Below are 15,202 nucleotides of genomic sequence, written 5' to 3' on the forward strand. Positions count from 1 at the left end.
CAAACCCCAGTATTGCACAGACACACACACACACACACACACACACACACACACACACACAAATAGTGTGTGCGTATATACCAATACATTTATAAAAAAAACTGTAAATATTTGTTACAGAATCAAGTAGTCTGGCCCAGAGAGAAGTGAATGTAATCCTCTTTAAGACTGAGTTGTTTTGGGCTAGAGGAGTGGTTTAAGTGGTAGAGAGCCTGCTTCACAAACACAAAGCCCTGAGTTCAAACCCCAATACTTAAAAAAAAAAAAAAAGGGAACTGGTCCGTTTCAAGCCTCAAAGTCAGGTGATTAAGGGTTTTTTTTGGGGGGGGGGGAGTGGCGGGGGATGGCCAGCTTAGGATCGAACCCAGAACCTTTTGCATTCTAGGCAAAGCTCTCTACCTCTGAACTACATCCTTGGCTCAAAACGATTATATTTCACATTCTGTCAGTATCTTCAAAATTACAAGTGAGGTTGTGAAGCTATTTAGACCCTGAGGTGAATGAGGTCATGTTGTCTGAAGAAAGACAAATCATGTTTTAATTTGTGTGTTAATTTTATTACAGTGGAAAAACATTGTTATTAATTTGTTGTAGGTTAAATTTGCTTTGTCTTGATGTTTATTTCATTTTGTATTAAAGTCTTAAAATTCATTCATTAAATGCATGAAGTATAGCAACACTAAAAGTATGTTTTACTACCACCAGATCGAGTCAGAAAATCTTCCGTGTACCCTGCATTGTTTATCCTTCATCCCTTTCCAATCCTGACTTGTGTCCCTGTCAGCTACTTTCGCCTGTTCTTGACTATCGCTTAAATGTAATCATGGATATGTATCTTTCCTATGTGTATATTTGCTTTATGTTCTTGTCCTTAGATACATATCTTTTTGGGGTTTGTTTTTTATTATTGCTATGTAATGTTTCATTTTCCTGATAATTTCAAGACTTGGAGTTTTTATCAGGTTTATTTGGTTTGGCTAATGTGGAAAAACTTCAAAGAATATTTCTATATATCTTTGCGGACATGCACTGATTTCTTTGGAGGTACATACTTAGGATTGAGATTTTTTTATCTTTAATAGATACTACCAGATTTTTTTGTTGTTGGGACTGGGACTTGAACTCAGAGCTTTGAGCTTGCAAAGCAGGTGTTCTACCACTTGAACCATACCTCCAGTCCATTTTACTCTGGTTATTTTGTTTCAGTTTTTTTTTTGGTGGCACTGGGGTTTGAACTCAGGGCCTCATACTTGCTAGGCAGGTGCTCTTAGCACCTGAGCCATTCCACTAGCTGCTCTGGTTATTTTGGAGACAGAGTTTCAAGAACTATTTGCCCAGGCTAGCCTTGAATTGCTATCCTCCCAGTCTCAGCCTCCCAAGTAGCTAATATTGCAGGCCTGAGCCACTGGCATCTGACTGACATGGTCTTGTGTCTATACTCCTAGTTGTATATGAGAGGTCTAATTTTTGCCCATACTTCTATCACCTGTCTTTTTAAATTTTAGCCATTCTGGTGAGTCTGTGGATTTGTTTGTTTGCAGTACTGGGTTTTGAACTTGGGGCCTTGCACTTGCTAGAGGCAGGCACTCTACCATTCGAGGCATACCACCAGTCCTTTTTGCTTTAGTCGTTTTTCAAATAGGGTCTTGCATTTATGCCTGGGTCAGTCTGGACTATAATCATCCTCTTTATGCTTTTGTGGCACTGGAATGACAGACATATGACACTATTCCCAGCTTTTTATTGGTTAAGATGGAGTCTCCAGAAGTTTTTGCCTGTGGTAGCCTTGAAACACGATCCCCCAGATCTGCCTCTCTGATAGCTAGGATTATAAGCCTGAACCACCGTGCCCAGCCACAGTGTAGTTTTAATTTGCAGTTTACTGTTGGGTCACGTTGTAAAACATCTTACCCATTTATTAGTTATTTAGATACCCCTTTTTATGAAGTGTCCACTGAAGTTACTTCTCCATTCTTAAAATATGGTTATTTCTATCAGTTATTTTGTAAGAATTATTTATATAATCTGATGTGGGTCTTTTGTATATATTACAACTATTTCCCCCCAGTGTATGGCTTTCCTTTTCTAAAAGAGACATGATTTCTTCTAATGAAAAGTTTGCATTTTAATTAAGTCTAATTCACTATTTTTCCCAATCTATGATTGTTACTATTTAATAAGCCTTTATTTCCCTCAAGTTGTGTTTTTTAGGGGTTTTTTGTTTGTTTTTGGTGGTACTGCGGGTTGAACTCTGGGCCTCGCACTTGCCTCGCCAGGCGCACTACCACTTGAGCATCTCTGTCACCCTTTGTATGTTGGTTATTTTTCAGATAGGGTCTCTCTTTATGCCTAGGCTGGCCTGGACTATGATCCTCCTGTTTTGCTTCCCTGCATAGCTGGGAACAACAGAGGTGTGCACCATCATGCCCAGCCATTGGTTGAGGTGGGATCTCAACTGTCTTAAGCCCCCACCTCCCCTGACTGACCTTGAACCTTTTCTGCACATCTCTGCCTTCCAAGTAGCTGGGGTTACAGGCTTGAGCCATCCAGCCCGGCTCAAGTTGTATTTATTTTTAAGGCATACAGTTTATGAAGCTTGCTTTGAAAACGTGACTTTATTGTTGCTTATCTCATAGTAGAATAAATTGAATGCCCTTTATTATTTCTGTTACATAAAAGCACTGACTTCAGTATTGTAAGTAGAAAATTAAACACAAAAGCTATAGTATATACTGTCTATTTTACAATGTATGCTTAAGGGTCAGAGCTCAATCTGGGTGCCAGTGGCTTACACCTATAATTCCTACTATGGGGGAGGCAGAGATCAGAAGGATTGCAGTTCGAAGCCAGCCTCTGGCAAATAGTTCTTGAGACCCTATCTCAAAACTACCCAATACAAAACAGGGCTGGTGGAGTGACTGAAGTGGTAGAGCATCTGTCTAGCAAGTGTGAGGCCCTGAGTTTAAATAACAATACCACCAAAAATAAAAACAAAAGGTTTTGAACTATAAATATAAATTTACAGATTGAAGGGTAGGTGTGGAAGAGTGGGGGTGGTACATGAAGCAGATTCTGTAGGGTCTCATAGGTCATTATATGGCATTTGGTTATTTCTATTTTATTTGATTATGGGAGTGTTTTGAGTAGAGGAGTGACATGGTTAGAGAGGATTGCTTTACTTAGGTGTTTAAATCAAAATTTTAAGTGGAAACTGAGATATCGTTGAGAGACTTACTACAGCATTCCAGATGAGTATTAATGATTGTTTGGATCAGGATGGTAGCAGAGTGAGTGGTAAGTGGTTGGATTTTAGATGCATTTTCAAGCTAGAGTTAGGGTTCAGTATGAAGTGTAAGAAAAAAAGAGCTGGTCCCTGCACCTGTGGCTTACAACTGTAATCCTAGCTACTTAGGAGGCTGAGATTGGGAGGAGAGTGGTTCAAGGCCAGTCTGGGCAAATAGTTTGCAAGACTATCTCCAAAACATCTCCAAGACATCTCCAAAATGGACTGGAGGTGTGGTTCAAGCAGAGCACCTGCTTTGAAAGTATAAAACCCAGTCTCGAACCCCAGTCCCACCCAAAAAACAAAAACAAAAAAAGGTGAGTCAGATAATTTGACCTTTGATTGTGATGAAATAAATTCAAATGATAGTAAATGTTACTAATTTTTATAATCAGAAATTTCACAAAAAATTTTATAAAGAAGTCATAACCCCTACAGCATAAATGCCCATTGTCAGAGAAGTTGGAATATATATAGTCTCTAAAACTGATGGTGGCCAGGCAATGGTGGCTCACGTCTGTAATCCTTGCTACTGTGGAGGCAGAGATCAGGAGGATCACAGTTCAAAGCCAGCCCAGGCAGATAGTTTGAGAGACCCTATCTTGAAAACATCCAAGTCAAAAAAGGGCTGGTGGGATGGTTCAAGTGGTAGAGTGCCTTCCTTGCAAGTGTGAAGCCCTGAGTTCAAACCTCAATACCACCACCACCCCAAAAAAAAACCATATCATGAAATTCCCCATTTAAATTATTTTAAAGTATACAGTACAGTGGTGCGATCATCACCACTACCTGATTCCAGGATCTCTTTTTCTTTTTGGAGACAAGGTCTCGCAGCATAGCCCAAGGTCACTTTAAACTCAGCCTCCCTCAGCCTCCCAGGTGATGGAGTTAATAGTCACGCACTAGCATATGGCTCAGTGCTGTGGTACTTTCTTCCCCAAATATTCTTGTAGCCATTCCCATCTCTCTCAGGACCCCTTCAACCTCTCATTTGTTTCCTGTGTCTGCGGATTTACCTGTTACGGACGTTTCACATACATGGAGTCATCATATGTGGCCTTTGTGTGTGGCTTCTTGCACTTAGCATAATGTTTTCAAGGTTCCTCCATGTTGTTTGTGAATCAGCACGTCATTCTTCTTCTTATTGAGTATTCCCTTATATGCATACTTTAAACTCATGGGAAAATACCTGTGGGGTTATGTGAACACTGTGCACGTGTTGTGTATAATTCTCCAGAATTGTGTGTACCAGGGCAGGAAGCAGTTGGGCTGTATGGTAATGTTGTGTTTAACTTTTTAGGAAAAATTAGTATCAGACCTTAATTTTTAAATGTTAACCTTAGCATCTGTGAATATGAAAGTTTATTCATTTAAAAACATTGATGGAACACGTATGTAGGTCAGACACTGTGCTTGACACAGGAGATACTTTCGTGGAGCTTTGTGTTTGAAGATAAGGAAGAAAACAGGTATTGAAAGAGAATTATGTAGATAACTTTAACATGTTATTTAACAATTTGCCAAATTGCTATTCTTTTAAATTTTATTTAATTTATTTATTGTTTTATTATTCATATGTGCATACAATGCTTGGGTCATTTCTCCCCGCCACCCGCACTCCCTCCCTTACCACACACCCTGCCCCCTCCATCCCCCTACCCCCTCAATACCCGGCAGAAACTATTTTGCCCTTATCTCTAATTTTGTTGTAGAGAGAGTATAAGCAATAATAGGAAGGAACAAGGGTTTTTGCTGGTTGAGATAAGGATAGCTATACAGGGAGTTGGCTCACATTAATTTCCTGTGCACGTATGTTACCTTCTAGGTTAATTCTTCTTGAACTAACCTTTTCTCTAGTTCCTGGTCCCCTTTTCCTATTGGCCTCAGTTGCTTTTAAGGTATCTGCTTTAGTTTCTCTGCGTTGAGGGCAACAACTGCTAGCTAATTTTTTAGGTGTCTTACCTATCCTCACCCCTCCCTTGTGTGCTCTCGCTTTTATCGTGTGCTCAAAGTCCAATCCCCTTGTTGTGTTTGCCCTTGATCTAATGTCCACATATGAGGGAGAACATACGATTTTTGGTCTTTTGGGCCAGGCTAACCTCACTCAGAATGATGTTCTCCAATTCCAGCCATTTACCGGTGAATGATAAAATTTCGTTCTTCTTCATGGCTGCATAAAATTCCATTGTGCATAGATACCACATTTTCTTAATCCATTCGTCAGTGGTGGGGCATCTTGGCTGTTTCCATAACTTGACTATTGTGAATAGTGCTGCAATAAACATGGGTGTGCAGGTGCCTCTGGAGTAACCTGTGTCACATTCTTTTGGGTATATCCTCAAGAGTGGTATTGCCTGATCAAATGGTAGATCAATGTTTAGCTTTTTAAGTAGCCTCCAAATTTTTTTCCAGAGTGGTTGTACTAGTTTACATTCCCACCAACAGTGTAAGAGGATTCCTTTTTTTCTTGCATCCTTGCCAACACCTGTTGTTGGTGGTGTTGCTGATGATGGCTATTCTAACAGGGGTGAGGTGGAATCTTAGTGTGGTTTTAATTTGCATTTCCTTTATTGCTAGAGATGGTGAGCATTTTTTCATGTGTTTTTTGGCCATTTGAATTTCTTCTTTTGAGAAAGTTCTGTTTAGTTCACTTGCCCATTTCTTTATTGGTTCATTAGTTTTGGGAGAATTTAGTTTTTTAAGTTCCCTATTGTTCTGGTTATCAGTCCTTTGTCTGATGTGTAGTTGGCAAATATTTTCTCCCACTCTGTGGGTGTTCTCTTCAGTTTAGAGACCATTTCTTTTGATGAACGGAAGCTTTTTAGTTTTATGAAGTCCCATTTATCTATGCTATCTCTTAGTTGCTGTGCTGCTGGGGTTTCGTTGAGAAAGTTCTTACCTATACCTACTGATTCCAGAGTATTTCCTACTCTTTCCTGTATCAACTTTAGAGTTTGGGGTCTGATATTAAGATCCTTGATCCATTTTGAGTTAATAGCCAAATTGCTATTTAATTTATGGTGAAATTAGTATCTTAGTTATAATGGAATTATTGTAAATTCTATTAGGGAGATGTGTATGTACCAGGGAGGGTAATCTACACTTTGAGTGGTGTGAGGAATTGTCAGAAAGTCTTCCTTGAGTAAAAATGTAATACAATAATATATTACTAATATTTATTGAGTACTTAGTATTTATCAGGCACTGTTTTAGTCTCACAGCTCTTTATTTTTTTTATTTGTTTTATGAATTAATAACCTGAAGAACAGAGAAATAAAAAAAATTGCTCAATTCATGGGTACTGAGTTGTGAAGCCAGTTTTCAAGTGTAGGCTATCCTATCTCAGCGTCCCATCATGGCATTCTCCTTCTCTTCTCCTTCCTTTCCAGGGGAGGTAGGTAATCTTATGTAGCACTCCTGTGGAAGGGCAGTGCTCAGTACTTTTCAGGAGATACAAGAATATGCTTGTGACTAGGCACAGTGAAAGTGCTACAGGACAGGGTGGTTTCCTGTGGAAGGAGACTTGGGAGGATGTGAAGCTCAAGAATTAGATGAGATTGTATCATGCAGAATTGTCTTGCAGTTGGACTATGCATATTCGATGTAGTTCTTCATGATTTTGTCAGTTGTCCTCCCCACTCCTCCACCCTGCTTTTAACATCATTAAAAAAAATTTATGTATGTATTTGTTTATTTACTTACAGTGTTTGAGATTGAACCCAGGGCTTCTCACACACTATTCAAGCATTCTTACAATACATTCAGAAGGGTGTTTAACATAACAATAATGAAACTTAAGGTTCAGAGTTCCTTACTTTCATGGGCTCATGTTGTGAGTTACAGAAATTGTTATGTTCTGGTGGACAGAGAAAACCAGGTTGCCTTGAGTATTTCCATTAAATTTCCAATAGTTCTCTGGTAAAGAAGGCCCTCAAAGTTGTAAAAGCTTTCGTTATGACAAAACTTGGATCCATTTCTGTCAACACCACCTGTGTCATTTCACACATTGATTTGGGGTGGGGGTCTTAAAGGAAGGTAGCCAATTATTGCTGTCTGAAAGCATGATATCAGAGTAAAAAGAACCCTGAAAGGGGCCTAAACTTGGCAATAGTTGACAAGTCTTTAGACTATAATATAATCTGGGCAAAAGTAGAGCAATTAGAATATAAGAAACGAGGAAAATGTGTATAAAAATAAAACTACCAACATTTGTAAAGTATTGTTTTTATTACTAGTTAGATTTGTTGATAGCCTATGTGCACGTCAGTACTGTCACCTTAGGGCAGTTTTTGTAGCCACGGCATACATACTTTTTGAAATTATACTTGATAATTGTGTAAAATTCTCCTGGGTGAAAACTTCCTAATAAAATATTTTTATTCTTTGTTTCAGGCGCCTGATCACAGATTCTAAAGTTAAATTAAAGTATCAGCATTTAATAACAAATAGCTTTGTAGAGGTAAGTGATTTAACTTTTCCTTTTAGTAAAAGATTCTGTTTATTAATAGAAGTACAGTCTGTCGAGAGTAAGAAACAGTACTTGTCATATTTATGGAATGATACCTAAAAACCTTTAGTATCAAAGGAATATTACAAACAAAAACCAAGAAATACAACAAAGAAATCTCTGTTCATAGATATTTAGCTTTGGTGATACAATTAGCTTTTACGTTTTCTTTCTTTCTTCTTTATCCTTAGCAGAGAACTGCAGCAGACTTTTATTAGTCATGTCTAATCATGTTCAGGATTCTAATCCTGCTATTTTGTGATTGTTTTAGGTTCCATTACCAATAACATATGCTGTAGTTAATGTGCAAATTCTTTCTTAGAGGAGAGTAGGGCTCCGCAATTACGACCTAAATGTTTGTATAAATAAGGATTTACTGGAACATGCTATTCATTTTGACTGCTTTTTTTTTAGTTTTTTTTTTTTCCCCTACAGTGGCAGAATTGAGTAGCTGCTACAGAGAATGTTACAGAGCTTACAAAACAAAAATCTTTACTTTCTAGCTTTTTATAAAAAAGAGATTGCCAGTTCCAATATATAAAATAACAATATAGATTGTTATTTTAATTCTAGAAAATAGCCACTTTCATTAGAGATTAAACTGGAAAGCAGCACATTTTAGGAGTAGTATTCTTTTTTAATTGTTAATAGAACTTTCAAGTCTGGTGCAGCATATTGTTTGAGCCATATTCTGTTCCATAATAAAAACACTGGGAAAAATATTTCAGCTGGGTGTGGTGGTGCATACCTAAAATCCCAGCATCCCAGCAGGTAGATCGCAAGCTTGATGCCAACCTTGACTATGTAGCAAGAGCTGTCTTAGAAAAAAATAAATAAATAAAATAAAATAAATTAGTTAATTTAATTAAATGGTACAAGCTGTTGGAAAACACTTTAAAAATTGTATTTTGGAAAATAGTTGAATATTTTCTTTTTAGGGACTAAAATGCAGTTTTTCCTTGTGACTTAGGAACTGAACTGGCTTTTGCTGTTTCTGTAGTCCAAGGGAGAAACAGCATATTTATCTGTTAGCCTTCCTCAAACACCTTCCTTAATTATGTGATTTTTGTCACTCTTAAGAAAATTGTCCTGAAATAGGTTAAACTGATCTTTGGGCCAGTTGCAAGTTGTAATCCCCGCTACTAGGGAAGCAGAGATTGAAAAGATCTTGTTTTGAGGGCAGCCCAGGCAAAAAGTTTCTCAAGACCTCATCTCTGCCAGTAGCTGAAGCATAGTGGCACCCGCCTGTCGTTCCAGCTCTTTGAGTAGTACAGATAGGAGGGTTGAGGTTCAGGCTGGCCTGGGCATAAATGCAAGATCTTCTTTCAAAAATGACCAACACAGCTGGGTGCCAGTGGTTGAGGCCTTGTAATCCTACCTACACATACCAGGAGGATCTCGGTTCAAAGCCAGCCCTTTGTAGATAGCTCACGAGACCATCAAAAAAAAAAAAAAGGTTGATGGAGTAGTCTAAGTAGTAGCGTAGTTGCTTAGCAAGTGCCAGGCCCTGAGTTCAAGCCCCAGGACCTCTGAGATGATAATAATAATTTAAAAATTGATGTTTATTAATGATCACATAATGGATAATTAAAAATTTCTCAGTGGGATTTTGCAGCTATAGTAAGTGATAGTTCATTTATTTTATAAAGTAAACTCTTACGGGATAAATAATCTTGAAAACAGTGTATCCGAAAGCATTGTAGAAGGCTGCAATAGGATTTTATATGCTTATGTCATCCCTCCTAAGCCCTTGTGCTCAGTATGTTAGGAAATTTTGCATGATGATTTAATTTGCTGTCATTTTTTAATTTTCTAACTCGTGTTCCAGTGCAATCGACTGTTAAAGTGGTGTCCAGCCCCGGACTGCCACCATGTTGTTAAAGTCCAGTATCCTGATGCTAAACCTGTCCGCTGCAAGTGTGGGCGCCAGTTTTGGTAAGCAAGTGACTTCCTGAATGGGTGTAGCGCATTGTAGCTTTTCTGTTTTTTTCTTTTTAATATAGGAAAAAATACTTGGGCTGGGGGATGAGTGGTTTTGGTTTAAAATAATGTGTATTTCAAGTAAGAATTGTATGAAAAAGTCACATCTTAAGTAATTTTTCCTCTTTCCTCTAACGTTTTTTGGGGAAGAATGCATCTATAATCACTTTTTCCTTTGTGCCCCTCTGTAACTTTTATGGGGCAAGCTTAGAGCTCTGAGACATATTTTTCTTTTTGCATAATAATAGACACTCCAGAGATTCCATGCTGCATCTTCAAAAACTTCCTTAGAAATTTCTTCAGCCAAATACACAGTTTCATTATTCATACATTCTGTCTTGCATAAAACAGCATGTACCAGCTGGGTGCTGGTGGTTTCCCCTGTAATCCTAGCTACTTCATAAACTGAGATTGGGTGGGGATTGAGGTTTGAGGCCAGCCCCAGCAAATAGTTCACAAGGCCCCATTTCCAAATAACCAGAGGAAAAATGGACTCTAGAGGTGTGGCTCAAGCAGTAGAGTGCCTCCTTTGTAAGCACAAAGCTCTGAGTTCAAACTATGGTCCCACCAACACACACATACCACATGAAACACTTGACACATTTAGCAAGGATGGCTTTTCCCCAGTTTGCTCTATCTAGTATGTTCCTTATTTTCAGCTGAAACCTCATCACAATGACCTTTACTGACCATATTTCTCCCAACATTGATTCTCTGCATGACCACTTTGATACACTGTAAGGTGATTGAGGCTTTACCTACACTTCTTTATGTGCCTTCACCAAAATCACCCTCAATAGTTTATTGTTATGTAGGCTTTTTCTCGCATGCATGTCTAAACTCTACCTATTGTCCAGCTCCAGATCAGCTTCCACATTTTTGGTTTTCTTAAAATAGCACTACCACTCCTCAGTACAAATTTTCTTAGTCTATAAACACTATAATAAACTGGATGGCTTCTATTTTGTCAACAGAGAATTTCCAGATCACGGTGCTAGTAAGTTAGTTGTGCAGTGAGAGCCCACTTTTTTGATTCATAGGTGGCACCTTCTTGAACTTCATGGGGGAAGGAACAAGACATATCTTTGGGGCTTCCTTTATAATAGCTTGAATCCCCTTCAGTAGGGCAGTCCTCATGATATAATCACTGCCCAAAGACCCCTTTGTGATTAGGTTTCAGTATTGTAATGGGGGGGGTGGGTGGCAACAGAAACATTCAGAACATAGCAAGAACTTTTGATCTTCCATTCCTTTAAGGACCTTCAGGAGTGAAAAGCCGGTCTAACCAAGGAGTCTCAGAACTAGAAAATGGATATTTTATTGGTATTCATATCTTCCTGGTTTTTTTTCCTCAAACAGCTATAGAATTAAATTTATTTATCATTAATAATATGTATTCTCAAAAAGAGCACATAAAATACGGGTGTGGTGGTACATGCGTGTAATCCTAGCACTCAGAAATCTGAGTCAGGTTGATTTCAAGTTCAAGGCCAACCTGAACTGCATAGTGAGTTCTAGGCCAGCCTGGACTACATAGTGAGCCCCTTTCTCAAACAAACAACAACAAACAAAGGTAAACTCAAGAGATTAAAGCATATAAAATACATGCTATTTTGATAAAAGTTAATTGTGTATTATTGTTTCAGAGTTTGCTCTGTAATGAGAAGATTGAGTCTTGGTTCCATGCCTCCTTTGAATTTTTAGGACGGTGGGTGGTATTGGGGTTTGAATTCTGGTCCTGATGGTCCCTAGGCTCTCTACTGTTTTAGCCATGCCTACAGTTCTTCTTGCTTTTGTTATTTTTCAAATAGGACCTCCCATTTTTGCCAGGACTGGCCTAGACTGAGATCCTCCTGTTCACACCTCCTGTATAGCTGGATGACAAGCATGAGCCTGTGTACCTGGCCTCCTCAAATGTGCTTTGTGATATGAAACATTTCTAATATAAAGTATAAATAATAATGAATTCCTATGTAATCAAATACTGTTTTTGTTAGAAAATGGAACCTGCTGTGTACATTGGTAGGACTTTCTTCCTGTGTTTTGCAAAAGTAATGTTTTGGCATTCTTAAATTATTTGAAAACCCCATTAATCAGTCATTTCACCTCCGGTTTTCATAATCATTTGTGTTTAGTCTTAATTTGTGCCTCTTTAAATAAATGCCTATGCCTTAAATGTAAAAAACAAATGCATTATTAGTTAATACATATACTTAGAGAATATTTAGTCTTTTTTTTTTTTAATTGGACAATACCATTTCTCTCCAGGGCTGAGGTTGATCTGTGTAAATTATACCCAGATGTCCCTGTCTTCTTCCCATACATTGTTTACTGTGTAAACTAAAGTTACGGAATTACTTAAAATTAAGTAACTACTTACAAAGTCAGACAATTACTTAAAGATAGAATTCTCATTGATGAAACATTAGTTGAAACTTCTCAAGGGAATCTGAGACATTCTAGCAACAGTTATTGTGAAGTCATCAATACAAAGCTTCGTGCTTTTGTAATCATTCTTCATTGCACATGTTTTGAGCACCTGCAACATGCTAGTCCAAACACACCCAGAATTCTAAGTTCTTCGCTGTAAAAGAAGACACACAGTCCCTCCCCTTGTATTTACCCATTGCTAGAAACTCGTGACAGTACTGCAGAACTAGAAAGCATGAAATGTGTTTGTTTACTTATTTATAGTAGGTAGGACTTAATTGTTTTAACTCTTTGTGTCACTTGACAGCTTTAACTGTGGAGAAAATTGGCATGATCCTGTTAAATGTAAGGTGAGTTTGGCATGTTCAGTTTTGAACTATGTAATGGTGAATTTTTACTGAAATCTTGGTAGAAAGTAACAGCTGATGACTTTGCTATTTGTTAGTAAATAGAAGATTTTGTTTTGCCCTTTTAATTTCAGGTGAACCCTGCAGGAGCTCAAGGCACATTCCTTAGGGTGTCAGCTCCTGGTTATCCTTAGGATAGAAGTGGTTAAGTAACTCTTGGTAGACTCTGTCAGTGGAGAAATACACATGTAGCCTGACTTTTCTTTAAGTAGTTAGCTAGACTCCCCCCACTCAGCTTCAGCCAGAGGAGATCTTGATTGATTTTGTACACTAGGTATTACAGCTACAATATTTTCCTGGTTCAAGAGGAAGTAAACCTAGTGATAATCTATTTTTGCTTTCATATTTAAAAGTTTGACCGTATTTAAGTGCTGAAGTAATTTGCTATCATTTAAGGCCTTTTGTTAAATTTTAACAGTTGTTGTTTTCAAACAGTGGTTAAAGAAGTGGATTAAAAAATGTGATGATGACAGTGAAACCTCCAATTGGATTGCAGCCAACACAAAGGTTGGTGTTTTTCTTCAGCAACTATTGGTAATGGAACTGATACGGAGGTGCACCAGCTTAGCACAGGCACAGTTTGCCTAGGCCTGTACCTGATCACACCTGTTTGTCCCCACAATGATTGTCTATTAATTTCTTTCCTTTATGGATTTTGTCTTGCAGTGTTTAGTACTATACTGCAGTGTGCAATGTGCTCTGCTTTAGGTTTCTTTCACTGCAAAAACAACAGTTTGCTGTAGAACGAGCTGCTCATTTTTCCAGGCTAGGGTTTGTTCTTGACTTCCTTTTCTTATTTAAATGTATATGTACAAATGTATACTCCACTTACTTTGTTTCTCTTAGGCTGATTTACCTTCCTACCTGAAATCTCCAGAGTTTTACTTGTTAGGAATCATTCTGTAGAGGCAGGATTTTGAGCAGAGTGACTGAGTAACTATTAGGTTTTTATAATGTAACTGAACTAGGCTTAACAGAACAATTTCTCCAAATCTGCTACATGTTAAACTTCTAAAATATGACTTAAGATTCTTCACAATGAGAAATAGGAATTTTGGAGTAATTGTGTAGTCTTTGTTTTTTGTTTTGAAGTACATTAATAGCTAATAATGTCAGTTTCAAAATTCAGTTTCGCTATCACCATGAGCTACTTTATCAACTCAACAATATCTTACAAATGCAAATTAATTGTCAGCACCTTTCTTCTGAGTCATAAACAGGCATTTGAGTTATACCTAGTTTCTTAATAGTAAATGGTATAAACATCATCATATATTTAATTTAGCATTATCTTATCTATATAGAAAGCAACTTAGGTATTGAAGGATACGGTAATTCTATTCATTTTTAGTATGGCCTTTCACATGTGAAGATGATGCTTTACAGAATGCTGAGTTGTTTGACCACTGTAAGTTATATCTTTTTTCCCTGTTTAAAGGTTGGTCAACACTTTTAAATATGTCCATCTTACATACTTACATATATGAGTATGCATATCTTTCTGCTAGAAAGTATTGGTAGTCATTGAATCCTGTCCCATTAAACAAATGCTTGAATTTAAAAAAAAAAAAGTGTATGGTAGAAATTAGTGTTTTTGTGCTCTCTATCCAACCATCATTATAAACATAACTCCCATCACTCCAGAAAGCCTAAGTATAGTGCAATGTCAGAAAGTAGTTACTTGTTTTGCTCTTTTAAAAGAATTTCCTTCCCAACCATGTTTTGAAATTTGAAGATTCGTTCACCACTAAGATTCATTAATGTCCCAGGATCTTTTCATATGCCATGTGAAACTGTATTTAGAAAAGGGTGGTTATCTTTTCACTAAGTTGTTTGATTGAGAAATCTACAAATACCCTACCCCTAAGAAGTTTAGAATGGGGAGGAGTATAGGTTTTGATATGTTTGGTTTTTTTAGAAGGTAGCTTACCAGAGAAGAATGTCAGTGTGAATAACTCAGTCACTTTGTTGTTGTAAAATGAAACTGAAGAGGTTTCCTCTTGAAGTTTGTATTTATTATCATTAGCTCCATTAAACAACTTGTAGGTTGATGATATGCTAACATTTTGGGGACTAAATACTGTTTGGCTAATAAATGCTTCTTTGGGAATGTGTAAAATTTTTAAGTGAATAGTTTCAAAAAATTGATTTAAAATATACAATAAAAATTGCCATATTAGCCTATTTAAAACTACTGTACTTTATGGACAGTGCAGTCTCTTTCACAAAGGCCAAATTATATAATTATAGCATAGACCTTTTGTAGGGTTATAGATATCAAACTCAAATACAGCAAATGTAGCTAAAAATACAAGCTCTGTAGCTTATTATTTATAGTTGTAAAAGAATATAATGAGTAAGGTTGATTTTTTTTTTTTTCTGGATTGTTCAGAAGCCAAAAATAATAATAATAATAATAATTTCGCAAGGCAGTGGCTTTGGCTTATTAGCCACTGAACCCGTGAAGAAAGGGTTCGCATTTGGAAAGACAACATGATCTTGGTAGCATAGCTTTTAATTGGCCACAATGAAAAGAATTTCAAGCATACATATTTGGCCAAACAAAGTTGAGTGATTTGGTACGTGTTTACCTAT

General features: G+C 37.3%; 1 protein-coding gene across 2 annotated transcripts in view; it reads left to right on the forward strand.

The window, feature by feature from the left end:
- Positions 1 to 15,202, forward strand: part of Arih1 (ariadne RBR E3 ubiquitin protein ligase 1) — a 106,290-nt gene that overhangs the window by 74,212 nt on the left and 16,876 nt on the right. For both annotated transcript variants that reach the window (XM_074061504.1, XM_074061505.1), the window contains 4 exons: positions 7,676 to 7,742; positions 9,619 to 9,725; positions 12,508 to 12,550; positions 13,043 to 13,114. In XM_074061504.1, the coding sequence (XP_073917605.1) occupies positions 7,676 to 7,742; positions 9,619 to 9,725; positions 12,508 to 12,550; positions 13,043 to 13,114 (289 nt within the window). The remainder of the gene's footprint in view (positions 1 to 7,675; positions 7,743 to 9,618; positions 9,726 to 12,507; positions 12,551 to 13,042; positions 13,115 to 15,202) is intronic.

Source organism: Castor canadensis, chromosome 19 (assembly GCF_047511655.1).
Source record: "Castor canadensis chromosome 19, mCasCan1.hap1v2, whole genome shotgun sequence".
In the NCBI taxonomy this organism is placed as follows: domain Eukaryota; kingdom Metazoa; phylum Chordata; class Mammalia; order Rodentia; family Castoridae; genus Castor; species Castor canadensis.